Source organism: Panulirus ornatus, chromosome 7 (genome assembly GCF_036320965.1).
Source record: "Panulirus ornatus isolate Po-2019 chromosome 7, ASM3632096v1, whole genome shotgun sequence".
Taxonomy (NCBI): domain Eukaryota; kingdom Metazoa; phylum Arthropoda; class Malacostraca; order Decapoda; family Palinuridae; genus Panulirus; species Panulirus ornatus.
The window spans coordinates 40,787,819-40,805,651 of record NC_092230.1 but is presented as its reverse complement, the minus strand read 5'-3'; the positions used below and the strand labels follow the sequence as shown (position 1 = coordinate 40,805,651).

At 37.9% G+C, this 17,833-nt stretch overlaps 2 protein-coding genes and 1 long non-coding RNA gene across 4 annotated transcripts in view; 1 reads left to right on the top strand and 2 right to left on the bottom strand.

The window, feature by feature from the left end:
- Positions 1-1,125, bottom strand: part of LOC139749553 (uncharacterized) — a 46,833-nt gene extending 45,708 nt beyond the window's left edge. The window contains exons 1-2 of one of the 2 annotated variants that reach the window (XM_071663561.1): positions 958-1,096; positions 523-832 (exon numbers count right to left, since the gene is read on the bottom strand). In XM_071663561.1, the coding sequence (XP_071519662.1) occupies positions 523-818 (296 nt within the window). In that variant the 5' untranslated portion in view covers positions 819-832; positions 958-1,096. Of the gene's footprint in view, positions 1-522 lie in introns of both variants that reach the window. The other variant, XM_071663560.1, reaches the window with a different exon arrangement.
- Positions 1,126-3,825: 2,700 nt separating this feature from the next.
- Positions 3,826-8,964, top strand: Tim8 (translocase of inner membrane 8). Its single transcript, XM_071663558.1, has 3 exons — positions 3,826-4,162; positions 7,088-7,191; positions 8,194-8,964. Exons 1-3 carry the CDS (start codon positions 4,003-4,005, stop codon positions 8,365-8,367), a joined length of 438 nt encoding a protein of 145 aa, XP_071519659.1. The 5' UTR covers positions 3,826-4,002; the 3' UTR covers positions 8,368-8,964.
- Positions 7,571-17,833, bottom strand: part of LOC139749552 (uncharacterized) — a 62,559-nt gene continuing 52,296 nt past the window's right edge. Inside the window, exons 4-5 of the long non-coding RNA XR_011712990.1 lie at positions 11,988-12,104; positions 7,571-7,696 (exon numbers count right to left, since the gene is read on the bottom strand). This is a non-coding gene — a long non-coding RNA (uncharacterized lncRNA). The remainder of the gene's footprint in view (positions 7,697-11,987; positions 12,105-17,833) is intronic.

Below are 17,833 nucleotides of genomic sequence, written 5' to 3'. Positions count from 1 at the left end.
ACAGCCTTACCAAAGGAGACTTTTCAGCACGATTTTCTCTCAGAACGACCAGCCCGAGGGAACGATGAGCAGCTGTGTGAACTCCAGCACCCAGGATTCACACCCATATGGGCCCTAAGTGTCAAATTACAGTCAACGACACAAACCACTACACCGCAGAAGCCCCTAACATTCAAAGCAAATAATAATCTGGAGTTAAACTGATAAATTACCAATTTAGGTTGCTTCGGGATGTTAAGCAATGTTTTCATATGTAATAGAATTTCCAGAAGGACTGTATTTCATTTATTTTAATCCTACATTCTTCTACACCATAGCCCTACCCAATACCACATTTATAATCACTGGATATTTAATCCTACTCTAAAAACATGCTCCCACACTAGATCCTTCCTTATAAAATATAATCATTTCAATACCATGAGTTTCTTCTACAATTCCTCTACTCGATCTTAAACTGGCACCTGAGCATTAATTCAACGTGCACCTAAAGCGATAAATTAGAGACCATTGTCACCTTACCTTAAGTCGCTCCAGGGAACATTTTGCTTAGGGGGTGAGGCAGAGGTCGTCGAGTTATTGAGAACGAGTCGTTGTTGCGACGGTTTCCCCTGAGCTTGTTGTACCTGTCCACCTGTCTTGGGGGTGAGGGTGTGGCCCCAGGGAGCCCCGGCAGACACCGGAGTGCCTTTGGTAGGGCTTGGTGTTTGGCCATTGATTATAGAATTCTCCTTGGAGGAGTCCTCATCACTGGCGTTGTCAGCCCCAACGTCCAGACCAGCCTTGCCGGCCAGGAAGTCACAGGCTGAGCGGAACATGGCACACCCCTTCGCTGGTCAGGGGAGTTAAAGCCTTAAAAAACTTCCGCTCATGACAGGAAATGTTTGAAACAGAATCCGACGAGAGTTCCCAAATCCAAATGTCAGATCTTCTCAACCTCTTATTTGCTTAACTGACCTTAGGTGGCCAACGTTATATTCGACCAATGAAGCCTTGAAGTCTCCTAGAAACGTTGGTATATATTCCGATGTGCACATGTTCATTAACCACAGCGTATGGAGTGATAATACCCCAGCATGTTCAAAATTGTTTACCTCACGTTCGTAACTTCATCGGCAACCTCCAGATGGCGTACAGGTTCCCAGAGGAACAACACGTTGCGCAATTTTTCTATATCACTTTTGACCCACAAAAATAGGACAAATGCAACTGATTATGATAGTATAAGGTAGATATTAAAAAATCTAATTATATACTTTATGGATTTTCCATATGATCGCGTTTTTAGGCTCACGTAAATCCCTCGGTGTAATCTTACCATATTTAGATGCACGAGCTATCCACACTATAGAAATTTTGTGTAGTATTCATGTAAATTACTTAGGCGTTAATATTTTAGGTTTGAAAATGACAAATATGGACAATCAGAATTATGAAGACATCTAGTGAATGCAAGTGAAATCCATTGTCTGCAAAATTTAACAGTAGCAAGAACGGTTACTTGCCAGATATTAATGATTCTTTGGGAATACTTCTAGCAACATATTTGCGTCTCTTTGTTTTTACATTTCACGGTGAAGAGCCGTATTTTCGATGAAAAATAAAGAGGCAGATGTCTATGGGTTCTTCAAGCTTTAGGGGCCTTCACAAATTAGATTATCATTACTTTTATTTGATGCCTATTAATGTCAGCAAGTAAAGATTTTGAGGCAAAATCAAGCTTTGGTTATACAATATCTATTCCACAATGGTATCATGTAATCTATGTATATATATATATATATATATATATATATATATATATATATATATATATATATATATATATATATATATATATATATATATATATATTGGCTCGTAGTAACTGGTACTAAATTTGCTATACCACTGTATATACACAGTGTTGGTAAACTGAGTTTGACACTCATCACACTCTTTATTTCTCCGGTTCTTTTATTCACAAGGACACAGAAGTGACTTGTCGACCACAGCTCACTTGGGCACCGAACCCGAAGGCCATAAACCCTCCTAAGACCGGTTTCGTGCGGCCCTACCAGTCCTCTCAGAAAAAAAAAGAAAAAAAAAAGAGCGTCCTTCATAACTTATTGCCTTTTTCCAATTTGCTTTACAGAATGAATTGCCGAGTACAAATTGATGATAATCATATGTAGTCGGGTGAGGAAGGGTTATCCTCCTCTCCTCTTCCACAACAAAATCCGGCATGTATCCCCCACATTCGGGCAAGATAGTGAACAATATCTTCTTTTTTTTTTTTTTGTTATTTGTGATCCTCAAACCAGGTTTGCTGTCTGACCCGTCCATTCTAATCTGCGAGGGTCATATTCAAGGCGAAGTGTAAAAGGCTCTTTGTGTGTTAAGGGGAGAGAGAGATTTACACATATGTAGCCCCATATCTTTACCTTGTCTACACTCATATATATATATATATATATATATATATATATATATATATATATATATATATATATATATATATATATATATATAGAGAGAGAGAGAGAGAGAGAGAGAGAGAGAATTTATACCTATGTAACCCCATATCTTTACCTTGTCTACACTCTCTCTCTCTCTCTCTCTCTCTCTCTCTCTCTCTCTCTCTCTCTCTATATATATATATATATATATATATATATATATATATATATATATATATATATATATATATACACCTTACCTCAAGCCAGGTATGTATATATCGACCATTTTTGAAGGGAGAATGATTATATGTGTTGGGTATAGGCCGACTTGCCACGCCAAGGATTCGAACTCATGCTGGTCCAACCCTGGGCTGCCCCGTGCTGATTCATGGTCAGTAACACTAACGACTACACCACGGAGGCCTGTCAGGTCATACATTACGCCATGGTTCGAAATTCGGGAGGGTGTGTGTCTCAAATATACATGGGGCCAATGAAACGTATTGATCAAGCGGGCTCAGGGTGGGTCATGTTTAATACATATTTTGTTCATACTTTTTCATATTTGATCGCCATTTCCCTCGTTAGTGAAATAGCGCCAGGAACAGGCGAAGAACGGCCGTATTCACTCACACTCAGTCTCTAGCTGTCATCTGTAATGCACCGAAACTACAGCTCCCTATCCACATCCAGACCCCACAGACCTTTTCATTTCCTTATGTTAATGTTTTTGTAACTGGAGGTCTTATGTACACACTTTCTTTTGGGCACTTTGAGATCAGATTGGAGAAAGTCAAGAATTTGAGAGAAATTGGCCTTTCTCGTTAACATCAATCCTGGGAATGAAATACTACTATCATACCAGCCTACGGCGAATCATACAACATGAAAATAAAAATGGGTGGCACCTACTTCATATCTTTCAGCTACAAAGCAATGGTGCCTCTGTACCTTTCTAAGCCTTCTATTAACAAGCCATATACTTCCATGATAGCTTTATCTCCAACACCGTGTGTGTTATTATCTATCATTACTGAACATCGAGGGAGTTTTACACTTGATGTTCCCTATCTTGATTTTTTTCTACTTTAGTGAAAAATCAATCTCTGTGTGAGAGGTTTGTCAAGTGTGGAAATTTACCCCGCATAACACCACTGATAAGGAATGCCTGCTGGTGTCTGATTTCCATAATTACAGTTTCGCAACGGTTCACATACCATAATATCTTGTAGTTAGAGTTTCTTCATGGAGAGCTTTAATCTACATATATCTTCAACTCCCTACATCACATGCTTTTGGGACAATTAATTATAAACATACGATTTAATCGAATTTTACCGCCATCTCTTGAGTAAAAATATTACTAAAGTCTCATTGCCAGTAGTATATTACGCAACACAGGTAACGTAGCCTGAGAGTCGCCTCTCCCTATCAGCACTGGCCCTGTTGCTGTAAACAAGAGTCACACCAAGACCGGAGCCTCTAAACGTGGGGGCTTTTATCACTAATCTTTAGTAGTAGTATTAGATAAGAAGACCATCAGCATCATCTGTGGCCGAGGATGGGCTGGTTATTCGGCGACAGTTCCTCGGAGTCGAAGTCCGACGACACCTTTAGCAGCCATTACGATTCCACCTTCTCCTCCGACCCGGGATTCTCGTCCAGCTTCGACACGGGGTCGTCTTCCTTCAGCGATACCTCTTTCACTTCACCGAGTACAGGTAATGACTGACCTCTGAATGATTACTGGCATGTTATTTATTGGGTAAAGTAGCATTACTGAAAGGAGCCATGAATATTGTTGTAAAGCTTGAATGGTGAATGCCATACACCTTAATGACTACATTGAGTGAGTGAGTGAGAAGATTTATTTATATTTATATTTATGGGAAGGTTAGGTACTCACAGAGTGGGCAGTGGTTTGAATTAGAGGGGAAATTGTTAAACTATGTGTGTGTGTGAGGACAATTGAAACTGATTGTCCTGTTGACAATCAAGGCTAAACATCCACCTGGTTTTTTTGTTCGGATTTATTTAGCGCTTCATTCTGTTTGTAGTTTATGTTTGTACCTAATTGGATTATGTTCACACAAAAGTGTAGTAAGTGTATTGCAGCATTGCAGGGCTTGATAAGGATCTAGACATGTACCACACACTTATGACACCGAAGACAAAAAATTATACGACTTATGACATAATGCTAATCAGCTAATCCACTATTTCAAATAATGTTAACAAATAATTTTAAGTCCCATCTAATGTAGCACACTTTAGTGTTCAGTCATATATGTGACGCCACATGGATAAAAGATTACCTTTAACATGCAGAAATGATCTAAAGTGAATATTGGAAGTTATCTCCCCCTTTAATCTATGAAAAAATTACAGCTGTGGCTACAACAACAATAGAACTTTAACCCCATATATTCCTTTAAAATCATAACCCTACTTTGTATTACATATACATTATTGCGGGATAAGAATAACAATGGTGCAACTCATGTTTCCCCTATCTAAATCTTGTATACTATAACTATAGGGTACCCATTCAAATAAGTTTCACCATAGTGTTTTAATTATTCTAGTGGTGGCTTTACACTGGTACTTTACCAAATTCTTGTTCTCATAACCAGACAATTTTTTGTCTTTATTTTCTCCAGGATCACACCATTTGCAAATGTTAACCTCAGAACACCGTGGTGTATGCAGTACGAGACAAAAGAAGTTGAAGATTACAGTTGGCTTTGGCTCAAGTCCTTGTGTTTATACTCTCCCAACAAAAATTTTCCTTGGCCTTGGTTTAAGTCCTTCAGGCCATGCTCTCAGTCTAATGGACCAAATTGCTCCTCGAAATCTCAGTCGATGGTTGTAAACTGCTAAACCTCTCTTATTTTCATTGAAGTTATGGCAGCAACAAAAGGATGAGATTTCATGGAGCACTAGAATCTGTTCTTTTCCTGCAGCAGCAGTAAAGAAGTGTTGCTGATGGTACAGAAAAATTCAGTGCCATTAGATGATTTTTCATCGATTTATTCACTGTGATTTGAATATTCTGATTATGTTATTTTTGATAAGTGTTTCCTTCCCTGTTGCCATTTTATTTTTGGATTTATCCACTTTACCAAAAGAAGTTGAAGGTCTAGTTTGGGAGCAAAAACAGGAGTAACTTAACAATTTAGATGAAATGGATATCAGAGGACTCCCTTTTTTTAGTAGTGATAGTGAGGAGGGCTCTGATGATTGGTGATACAATTGAAATAGCTGTACAAATCAACAGAAACAATGGAAACCTTGCTTGACTGTCGCCTTCAGTTCCCGAGAATTTTTTTTACTGTGTAATTGCCAATGGTAAGTTAATGGAAAACAGAAGTTCATATTGATAGATTTTCATGAGAGTAGTACATGTGCAGTACCAATGGATTTCTTACACTCTGTGGAGTTGATGTAGAGTGAGGTGTTTTATCATTAGCACCTGCTAGTACTGCAAGGTGAAGTCCCCACAAAATTGGAAAGGCCTTGAATTATAGGGATATTTGTGGTAAGACCAATGCAGAAAATGTGTTTATAGTGAAAGTAATAAGTCAATACCACCTTTGACAGTATGTATCAACTAGAACAGAAGTGAGTTCCCAAGTGATATGGTATGTGAATATTCTTATGCATAGCACGAGGGCATTCGCTCATTAGATATTGATGGGTATTGTTAAAGATATTCTTTGGTTCAGGTATTCATTCTTGGCTGGTGTTTTTCGACAAGAAGGCAGTGAATAAGTTTTTGATAAGTTTTGATGAATAAATGCTTTTCATTTTCATTTTTTGGTGAATTAGAAGCCAATCTGAAGAGTTTGCTATTTATGCCAAGTTCTTGTGTAAACTTTAAACAAAGAATATCTTCAGCATTACTTCAAAAATCACCTGAGTTTTGGCTATGAAACAAGAATGTTTAAAAGTTTACTTAACCAAAACCTCATATATTACAACTCAGAAGCTAAATCAGATGTAGCTGTTTGCTGCAAGATATACTGTAAGAACTGTTTGGTTAGTAAATCCCTGACTCTTTCTTAGAAATTGGTCTTGGTATAATTGCAGAAAACAAATATAGATGAATAGATAGAGTAGAGGAAACTGTTTATAATATCTTTTTCATGCATTTGTGCTGTTCCTGTGGGGTGGGGTGGCTTTGGATGATGGCAACCAGGTACGAATATGTATATATATATGTGTTGTGAGTGGGTGTCTATCTTTCTCTGTTTCTTGGCACTACCTTGCTAACACTGGAAACGGCAATGAAGTATGAATAAAAAGACAGATATGCGAGTGCCAGTTACTTTAGTTTGTTTTGTCATATCATCAGCATTTATCACCAAATGCTGGAGCTCTGAGGTTGCACCTGTTTTAAGGCATAGTGTTAGGATACATGGATGCAGGACAATTAATTTTGATAGGTAAATTAATCATCATATTTTGAAATTATGTAAGACTTGTTACACTGTTGATGTAACTCAGCAAAGGCTGGTACTTGATAGGTCAGTCTGATAATCTGTTTGTGATGTACTTGACTAATTTTTCTTATCTTTTGCTGGTCATTTGCTAAGCAATTGTCTGTCTTCACACAGTCATGGATAACATTGCATTTAAAACTACAGGTCTTGATACTGGCAGTACCACTAGCAGCACTGGTGGTGGGAAGGATGCAGAGCTGCAGTCTTTTCTCATGATGGAGCAACAAAAGGCACAAATGCAATCTATGGTAAGTGTGCATAGCAGAGGAAAAGTAGATATATTACCGTAAAAAAAAAAATTTAGGTTTAAGAGGCTGAAGTACACCTTTTCTTTTCTTTTTCAAATGTGATTTAATATCCGAACTGGATCTGATAGGATAGTTAAAGGGCATAGGAAGGTAGTGTGATATAAAAAAAGGCATGACAAGAATGAGTTTAGGGGGTTGTAGATTGGATGGATAACTAGTAGATTGTATAGACTGGAAAGAGGACACTAACAAAAGGATGAAGATTAAGGGTAATTTTGATTATTCCCTTAATGAAAATTTGTAATTGCATGGATCATAACTTCACAGTGACATAGTGACATAAACTGTTGAAAAAGAAGAAAAATACATATAGTGTCCCTTACTTTATGTGGGTTTAGTTTTTTGAACCGGTGAATATGTGGCCAACCAAAATAACCCATCCAAAATTAGCTTTACATGATCTGAATTAAATCATGGTGGATGTAGTTGGATGTGGGATAACATTCTGTAAAGAGAAAGAATGAACCATTAATGGCAAGAAAAATGAATAAACATGATAGACACATGAATATATTCATTAAAGTGATTTTGAAGGTGACAAGTATTAAAAAGTTTTGTCAGAGGGAATCGGATTTAGTAAGCAATATCTTGACTGGTTTTATTACTTAATCAAACCACCTCACACAGTGGTCCTCATACATTTAATTCCCAAAACATTCACCCTCCTCTGAACATCATCTATACAATGTGACTTTATTTTGTAAATAATTTTGCAATCTTTACAATTTGAAATGGCTTCAAGTGATCGAGAGTTAAAAGAAAGAGTGTGAACTGTATATTGTATTACTGTATATTGTATTAAAAAATGCCCCATAGTTTACATTTGATATATTGGACTTTTGGCACTGATGGACCCCCTTCCTCCTATTAGTCCATTAAATTGAGGGTTTATTGTAGTTATAGATTTATATATGCATGAAAAAAATTTTTGTTTCTTTCCAGATACACAAGATGAATGATATATGCTGGGAGACGTGTGTCGGGACCCCAGGCAATAAGCTTGACTCTCGTACTGAGACCTGCATTGCTAATTGTGTAGACCGCTTTATTGATACCTCTCTCTTCATCACAAATCGCTTTGCACAGCTTCTCTCAAAATCGGGTGGCATGATGTGAAAGTATGAAATTTTTATAGTGCATATATGTAAATATTTGTCATAGTATGATATGACTTTCAAATAGTGTACATGTTTTATACTTTTACTTTTTTTTAATTACATCAATCAGCCATAAAGTAATTGCTGCAGTATTTATTATAACTGCTTTATATGGTTTAAGGATATGAATATAAAGCAGGATTCTTTACCACCATGAAACCTTATTTGGTGATTTCATATCTTTGATACATTCTGCCCAGTGTATTATTGTCATCTGATTTTTTTCAATGGAAAAGCTGTATGTATTGTACAGAATTGTTTTGACTGTGAGGAGTTAATGCTTTGTCTTTTAAGCTGTGTTTGTTGCACCATTTATGCATGGAATTATTGTTACAAATGAATGTTGTTTTTACAGCAAAACATTAAAGACATAAAAAGAACAGGATTCACCTAGATACAATGGAAAAGGCTTTTACAGGTAAAAAAAAAAAAAAAATCTTTACTGCATTGTGTCATGATTTTTATATCATAGTTTTCTTATGTTTTTTTCACAAGATTCTTTTAATTGCCAGAACAACTGTATATTGTTGAATGTAGTATATTAAAGAAAAAACTGAAATAAGATTATCCATCTCCCCTCACATTATCCTCATCTTGAATTAGTATGATAGCTATGAATGATTATGACCTTTTAAATATAGATCTTTTGCTTCACTGGCTCCAAACCACTATTAAGACAACCAGTATGTCACATGGTATTTCTCATGACACAGCAAGGTGGCTTACGTATAACTTCCTCACAATGCCGAGATCATAACACATTTCATTCTTCAAACTTGTATCTTTCAAAACCCAATCGACACTACTCACTCTTGTATGTTAAGTGTTCCCACACTTCCACTTACTTTACTTTTTAGGTTATGTTATACATGTACTTAAGCATACCTCTATTATCAAATACTTCTGTACTGGTTTCCCATTAAATATTTTTTAAAATTAGAATCTTTTATTAGAAGGATTACTTAAATTGGTTTTAGGTAAAAATAGATTGGTAACAGTTACCCATGGAAAAAGGGCTTGCCTTTTCACCCATTAATAATTCTTGTCTTTTGCCCTATTTACACAGCAGCACAACACTGAATTTGTTAACATGGTCTCTTCTCTACATTATCCTTCAAATATTGGTATTTTTCCATTTCTCTGCCTTTCATTGTCTTCTTTTAGCTTTGTTTGACAAAGTCCTTCATTTACTTCACTTTAAAACCCTTTCCATTCACACTTTTACTTTCCTCCATAAGGATACATGAAGCAACCCTTATTTTTTATGTATGCTCTGTTGCCTCGTGCAAATCAAACCTGTGTGCAAGTTTCATCTCTAAGTATTGTAGCAATATAGACAGATGATGGTCATCATGGAAAATACTTGTATCACCCATGAAACCACTTAGTGTGTATAGCAGTTAGCGTTCCTGACTATGACGCATTCATGGGCCACCTAGGGTCGAGCACATAGGTTCGAATCAGGGTTGTGGCACAGTTAACCCAGCAGTTCATCCACCTCTAGGTAGGTGTTGGTCGATACAATGGGTGTATTGAAATAGTTTGGACATATGGAGAGAATGAGCGAGGAAAGCATTAATGGGATGGGTTTGAGTAAGGCCTCAGCTGCCTGTGCCATCTTGGCTAACATAACATAATGCCAACACCCTCTCAGTTACAACTCTTCCATACAACTTACTAGTACACTTAATAAACCTGATAAACTTATACCCCTGTAATTTGAAAACTTACCTCTTTTCCTCTTGCCTTTACACAGTGGCACTATAATTGCATTCTACCAATCCTCAGACACCTCACCATGAACCATACATACACTAATAGTCCGAACAAGCCGATTTCATCTAATGCAAGGCTTTCACCAAACCACTTTCTATGAAACTCTCACTTTGCATACCTCCCTAAACCAAATACCCTACATCTGCCATCCCATCATCAAACACATTTAACAACTTTCACCTCATCACTGCCTATTACCACTTACCCATTTGCCCCCTTCACTGATGTTCCCATTTTTATTATTTTTCTCGCACCTTGAATTCTCTGATGATTATTAGATTATCACAACTCAGAGATTTTGACCTACCTTTAATTTTGTTGTCAACATCAACAGAATCCTAAGTTACTGAATAATCCTGATCAAACAGTGCAAAATTAAGAGATCTAGTGTCTATTAACTTTAGAGTGCCTGATAATGATATCTCCACACAAGCAGCTGATGGTTCCAAACATCATCAGTTAAAATATATAATGACCAAATAAAGGAAAATATGGTTAACCTCATGATTCAAGATTTTTGCATCATCATCACTTTGGTTTCCAGTTTAAAAACTTTAAAGCAAGGTATCTTTCTTAGCTCAAGAGGAAAAAGTCAGCCACCTCAGGTCTCTCAAACACAAGGCTTTGGTAATTTCTGATAGATTTCTCGGCCTGATTATGTCTCTGTAGCTATGGATCTGGAGAAGGCATATGATAGAGTTGATAGAGATGCTCTGTGGAAGGTATTAAGAATATATGGTGTGGGAGGCAAGTTGTTAGAAGCAGTGAAAAGTTTTTATCGAGGATGTAAGGCATGTGTACGTGTAGGAAGAGAGGAAAGTGATTGGTTCTCAGTGAATGTAGGTTTGCGGCAGGGGTGTGTGATGTCTCCATGGTTGTTTAATTTGTTTATGGATGGGGTTGTTAGGGAGGTAAATGCAAGAGTTTTGGAAAGAGGGGCAAGTATGAAGTCTGTTGGGGATGAGAGAGCTTGGGAAGTGAGTCAGTTGTTGTTCGCTGATGATACAGCGCTGGTGGCGGATTCATGTGAGAAACTGCAGAAGCTGGTGACGGAGTTTGGTAAAGTGTGTGGAAGAAGAAAGTTAAGAGTAAATGTCAATAAGAGCAAGGTTATTAGGTACAGTAGGGTTGAGGGTCAAGTCAGTTGGGAGGTGAGTTTGAATGGTGAGAGGCTGGAGGAAGTGAAGTGTTTTAGATATCTGGGAGTGGATCTGTCAGCGGATGGAACCATGGAAGCGGAAGTGGATCATAGGGTGGGGGAGGGGGCGAAAATTTTGGGAGCCTTGAAAAATGTGTGGAAGTCGAGAACATTATCCCGGAAAGCAAAAATGGGTATGTTTGAAGGAATAGTAGTTCCAACAATGTTGTATGGTTGCGAGGCGTGGGCTATGGATAGAGTTGTGCGCAGGAGGATGGATGTGCTGGAAATGAGATGTTTGAGGACAATGTGTGGTGTGAGGTGGTTTGATCGAGTAAGTAACGTAAGGGTAAGAGAGATGTGTGGAAATAAAAAGAGCGTGGTTGAGAGAGCAGAAGAGGGTGTTTTGAAATGGTTTGGGCACATGGAGAGAATGAGTGAGGAAAGATTGACCAAGAGGATATATGTGTCGGAGGTGGAGGGAACGAGGAGAAGAGGGAGACCAAATTGGTGAAAACCAAAGCACATGACTGGGAACCAGACCAGAGGCTCAGTTGAGTCAGTATCACTTACATGGCAATAAGTGGGCTAAAGAAAGGTAATAAGTTTGATTTTGGTTCTTAGTTTAAGGGCTCGAACCTGCTCAACCATTTTAAAAAGCTTACCTCTTTCAACTGTTGTTGTTACTTTGTGTTCATTGTTGTCTGATGATGTCATCATCTGTCATCTGCCTACAGTATAGACTTTCTACATCATAATCTTCTCAGACACCATTGGTTCATCTAAAATGAAACCGCAAAAAAAAATTTATCAATGGTATGCATGGTTTATTATTAAGTTCCCTCATTTAATGTTAATCCAAAAATCTAATATTACCACCACAGAGCAAAATGGTCCCTAGCTGAAATAAGAAAAGATGCTAATAACCAACGAGCAGACTGAACAAAAACTTTACAAAGGTGATTGATGGATGGTCTTCTATCATATTTTAATTGTTGGTCCTTCCTTTCTAAGGATATATTTATGTATCATTTCTGCAAAGTTTTAATTCAAGTGATATATTGGATTTTGAGAAAATGTAAATGTTTAAGTTTGTAGACTGATGACAATGATAGATGCAAAATGACAACAACAGCTCACTCAGTAAGCTAATCAATGAAAAGAGGACCTGTAATAAACATTCATACTGATACTGGTCCTGTAAGAGTAAAGGTAACCTTCATCTGTGATTTATTTTGTTCAGTAAAGAAATGAGTTAGCTTAAGTTTAGAATAGTGTCTTATATTTCAGTAATGTAGATGAAGGTGCCAGAGGAATGATTTGTAGTTACGTGCAACAGAACTGTTTGTGGAGAAGTGTGAGTGGAAAGTATAGAATTCTTGGATTAATCATTGTGGTGTGTAAAGTACAAGGCTAAAAAGCAGGTATATTTGTGTAGAAATCCAATGTTCACCAGTTCACTGGACATCCAAATTGTATGTCAGATTAGCATGAAATTGCAACTACACTTGGACCATCCATCAATTGTTTCTGCAAAGTTTTTGTTCAATGTACCTTTGGTTCCTGAGAAGAAGACAGCCATGTCAGATATTGAAACATCTTGAAATAAGGCAAATGGATAAGGGACCCTCCACAAATCACTTCTACAACATGTCTGCTCAGCTGACCTTGCACTTTCTGAGGAGAGTAGAATGTGAAAAGTGTACAGAAAGGAAACGGTTGACAACAATGGAAGAAAATTGATGACAGGAGTTCATCAGGTGAGCTAATCAGCTGGAAGGAAAACCTCAGTAAGAGCTGTAAGTACATATATTGGTCTTGTAAGAAATAAGGCGACTTTTCAATCTCCACCACTAATTCACAGGAAACAGTAAAGGAATGTGCAAGTAAAGAGCTGCAGTTTTTGTGTACATTTCAATATTTCAGATGAAAATGCCAAACTTCACACAATGGGATCACTGTTTGTGAAGGAAGGATATAGTGTAAATGGGAACTGGTCTTGTTTGATGAATTAATGAAGTGAGGAAAGTGAAAAGGTAGAAGTCCTTGTTTCACTAACACACTGAGCATGGGTTGAGCATGCGTATAAGTAAATGGAGATGTTGTACGAACATGATCTACCCCAATGTATAAAGGAACAGATGTTTATTTATCCATTGACCTGTTTATCTATCTCAACTGAATCCACTTGGATTGGATTATGTACATTCAGCCTTTCCAATCTTTCATGTGCACCTTCAAGCGATGCTCTATTGGTTAAAGTAAATATGAACCTACAAAAGCACCACTTACTTTTTCACTTGGCACATGAAGTTGATTCATCAAATGAGACTAATATCTCCATTCACTACACTTTTGCAAACTGAATGCTTCCATTGTATTCAGTCTCAAATGATTTATCTGGTTATGAAATATCCTTAGCCATACTTAATTCTCCAAATGCATTTTTTTTTTTTCTTTGTCGCTGTCTCCCGCGTTTGCGAGGTAGCGCAAGGAAACAGACGAAAGAAATGGCCCAACCCACCCCCATACACATGTATATACATACGTCCACACACGCAAATATACATACCTACACAGCTTTCCATGGTTTACCCCAGACGCTTCACATGCCTTGATTCAATCCACTGACAGCACGTCAACCCCGGTATACCACATCGCTCCAATTCACTCTATTCCTTGCCCTCCTTTCACCCTCCTGCATGTTCAGGCCCCGATCACACAAAACTTTTTCACTCCATCTTTCCACCTCCAATTTGGTCTCCCTCTTCTCCTCGTTCCCTCCACCTCCGACACATATATCCTCTTGGTCAATCTTTCCTCACTCATTCTCTCCATGTGACCAAACCATTTCAAAACACCCTCTTCTGCTCTCTCAACCACGCTCTTTTTATTTCCACACATCTCTCTTACCCTTACGTTACTTACTCGATCAAACCACCTCACACCACACATTGTCCTCAAACATCTCATTTCCAGCACATCCATCCTCCTGCACACAACTCTATCCATAGTCCACGCCTCGCAACCATACAACATTGTTGGAACCACTATTCCTTCAAACATACCCATTTTTGCTTTCCGAGATAATGTTCTCGACTTCCACACATTCTTCAAGGCTCCCAGAATTTTCGCCCCCTCCCCCACCCTATGATCCACTTCCGCTTCCATGGTTCCATCCGCTGCCAGATCCACTCCCAGATATCTAAAACACTTCACTTCCTCCAGTTTTTCTCCATTCAAACTCACCTCCCAATTGACTTGACCCTCAACCCTACTGTACCTAATAACCTTGCTCTTATTCACATTTACTCTAACTTTCTTCTACCCCTCTTTGCACCTTCAGCTGTACTATTATATATTTCCTTGACCAACCTATTCATTGCCCTTCATTGTGCATAACCATACCATCCTAAAATTTTCAACCATACCCCCTTTTCAATTGATTTTTCTTTTACACCATGTACCATACACCATTTGGTATTTTATTTATTCTCCTTGTTCCAATCATATTGCAAAAGTTTTCTATCTATACTGATCCTGTTTTTTACCTGTTGTGACATACGCAGTGTGTACTTGGATTCCATATCCATGCATCAGGGTTAGGACAAGTATTCCTTCATGCAAGCTTGTTTTATAGTCTACTCTTGAGAGTTTTTTGCATTTACCACAGCTTTCACTGTGCCTCCAACTTTTCTTCTGTGCAAGATTCTTCTCTCAACTTCAGCCTCACATTACCTTACTTCCTGAACTTACTCACAAATACTCAAACTTATCCACAGCTTCTAGTTCACAATTCACATACATTATATGCACTATAATGAGGTAGCAGTACTTGAGCACGATATTAGAGTAATTCTTATTGATTGCCTTTCCTTGTGTATTGTAAATATGGCATATTTGTACTTGGGTAGCTTTTGTTATTCTTACTAATATGTTTTAAGTAATGCACATTAGGGTAAAGCAGTTTGAAAGTTCTATCATTCATGTAAGGAAGTAATAATTGCATAACTTCAACATTTAACTTTTTTCCAACCTACAAAAATATGCAGGACTGCAGTTAGTTCCTAATAAGTGCACAATCAACATGACTTAATTTGCCTTTTTAAGAGAAATTCAGTCAAACAGAAATTAATGTACTCATCACTTTTAAATCTGTATTTGTATGGACAATATGTCAAAAATGGAAAACTATAATTCATATGTTTTTGTATGCCAGATACCTACACTTCTTGATGAGTAATTTCCCCAAGTGACGTGCGATGTATTTTTCTCCTAACCGCATTTCCCATCGTAGCGAGTGCTTCACTTTCCCAGGTTCATCCCACTGGCAGCACATTTTTCCCTGCCCCAGTAATGTCACTTCGATCCAACTCATTCTATCCCATGAAAGCCTCAAGCCTCTTATCCCTCTTGAATGTTCAAGTCCTGATACCCTACAACCTTCAATCCACCCTTATGTCTCCTTGGTCTTCCTCTTCCCCCTCCTCCCTCCACTTCTGGCAAGCAGATCCTCTAAGGCAGTCTTTCTTTGCTCATCTCTTCTCCATATATACGAACCATTTAGCACACCCTGGTTAGGTCACAATCTGAATGCACAGCTTACCACTACACTTCTCTCATACAATGGTATTCCTTGTTTCATGCCACATATCATCCTTAGCCATTTTGATTTCCCTTTGTACACTCTCATTCTTTATTTTGCAGTTGAGGCCTATGACACATCCATACGACACTGTTTGGACCTGCAAATATACCTATCTTTGCAGTAACAGAAACTGACTTCTCTTTCCACACACTTCTTAATGCACTCAGGACCCTAGTCCACTCCACCCTCCAATGAACTTCAGTCCCTTTGGTTCCTTTTTCTGCCTTTTCCACGCCCAGTTGCCTAAAGCACTCCACTTTGAGGTCCTCTCCATTCAAACTTGAACTAAAACCATCCTGCTATATTCCTCTACTGCACCTCATTATCTAATTTTGTTCACATTTACTCTTATCTTTTCCTTTCATACACTCCCAAACTCTTAAATAGAGCTTGATGGGAAGCATGACTTAGGTACAGGAAGCTTTACTGTTACTTCTTGCTTTTTTTCTTTTTTTTGTCACCAGTATCTACATAGCTTGTCAGTTGATTATAAATCTATTGTAGGTGAATCATGGCATGTTTTATCCTAGAGCTCCTAGCTGTAACATCCCACAGCTATACTCTAGAATAGTGTTTTCTGGATTTTTTTCTGATGTCACGCATTTCTATACTGTGGGAATACAAAGGGATAAAATCAAAACAATATGCTACACAAACCTAAACATGGTTGCTAAGGTGATTTAGGCTCAATTGGCTAGTCTGAGTAAAGTATATCCAGCTTACCAAAGATACAATTTCACAGTGCTTCCACTACAAAGAGGCAGCATTCTCAATATCCTGACTCAAGTGTTTAGCTTGCAGTCAACACAAATGATCTTGTGAAAGAAGACCTATGATGAATTCTTTGAAACAGCTTGGACCCATGGCCATATCTGGAAACAAATCTCACTCTCTAGTCAATACATGGCACATTTGTGAAGTGTATGATGTGCCAACCACCAGACATAACAGTATCTGTCTATGTAAGTTCAAACTTTCAAAGGCATGTGAAGGTAAGTAGGCTTACTTTTTTTTTCTTTCAGATCTTTCAGTCTTTTTCAAATCTGAATAATTATCAGCTTTTCATAGTTAAGGGGGATGCATGCTCTTAAAAGGTGGAAATTTAATAAATCGTCAAAATTTAGGTAAGAATGGTAAATAAACATTATTGAATAAACTAAGTATTGAAGCATTGCTATGTACGAGTAAGAAGTGAGGAGAGTGATTGACTTTCAGTGAAAGTCGGTATGTGGCAGGGTCATGTGATGTCCCTGTCATTGTTTAATTTGTTTATGGATGGGGTGGTTAGGGAGGTAAATGCAAGAGTTTTGGAGAGAGGTGGGCAAGTATGCAGACTGTGTGGGATGAGAGGGCTTGGGAAGTGAGTCAGTTGTTTTTCGCCAATGATACAGCTCTAGTGGCTGATTCAAGTGAGAAACTGCAGAGTTTGGCAATTAAGTTTGGAGAAGAGTGTGAAAGGAGAAAGTTGAGAGTAAATGTGAATAAGAGCAAGGTTATCAGGTTCAGTAGGGTTAAGGGACAAGTTAATTGGGATGTAAGTTTGAATGGAGAAAAATTGGAGGAAGTGAAGTGTTTTAGATATCTGGTAGTTGCCTTAGCAGCGAATGAAACTATGGAAGTGGAAATGAGATTCAGGGTTGGGGAGGGAGTGAAGGTTCTGGAAGCAATGAAGAATGTGGAAGGAGAGAACATTATCTCAGCAAAAATGGGTACATTTGAAGGAATAGTTGTTCCAATAATGTTATATGCTTGCAAGGCATGGGCTATAGATAGGATTGTATGGAGGAGGGTGGATGTGTTGGAAATGAAATGTTTGAGGACAACATGTGGTGTGAGGTGGTTTGATTGAGTAAGTAATGTAAG

Coding starts and splice junctions, on each gene's coding strand:
- Tim8 (XM_071663558.1), top strand. CDS start 4,003: ATGGGCTGGTTATTCGGCGACAGTTCCTCGGAGTCGAAGTCCGACGAC. Junction 4,163..7,087: donor TTTCACTTCACCGAGTACAG/GTAATGACTGAC, acceptor TTAAAACTACAG/GTCTTGATACTGGCAGTACC. Junction 7,192..8,193: donor AGGCACAAATGCAATCTATG/GTAAGTGTGCAT, acceptor GTTTCTTTCCAG/ATACACAAGATGAATGATAT.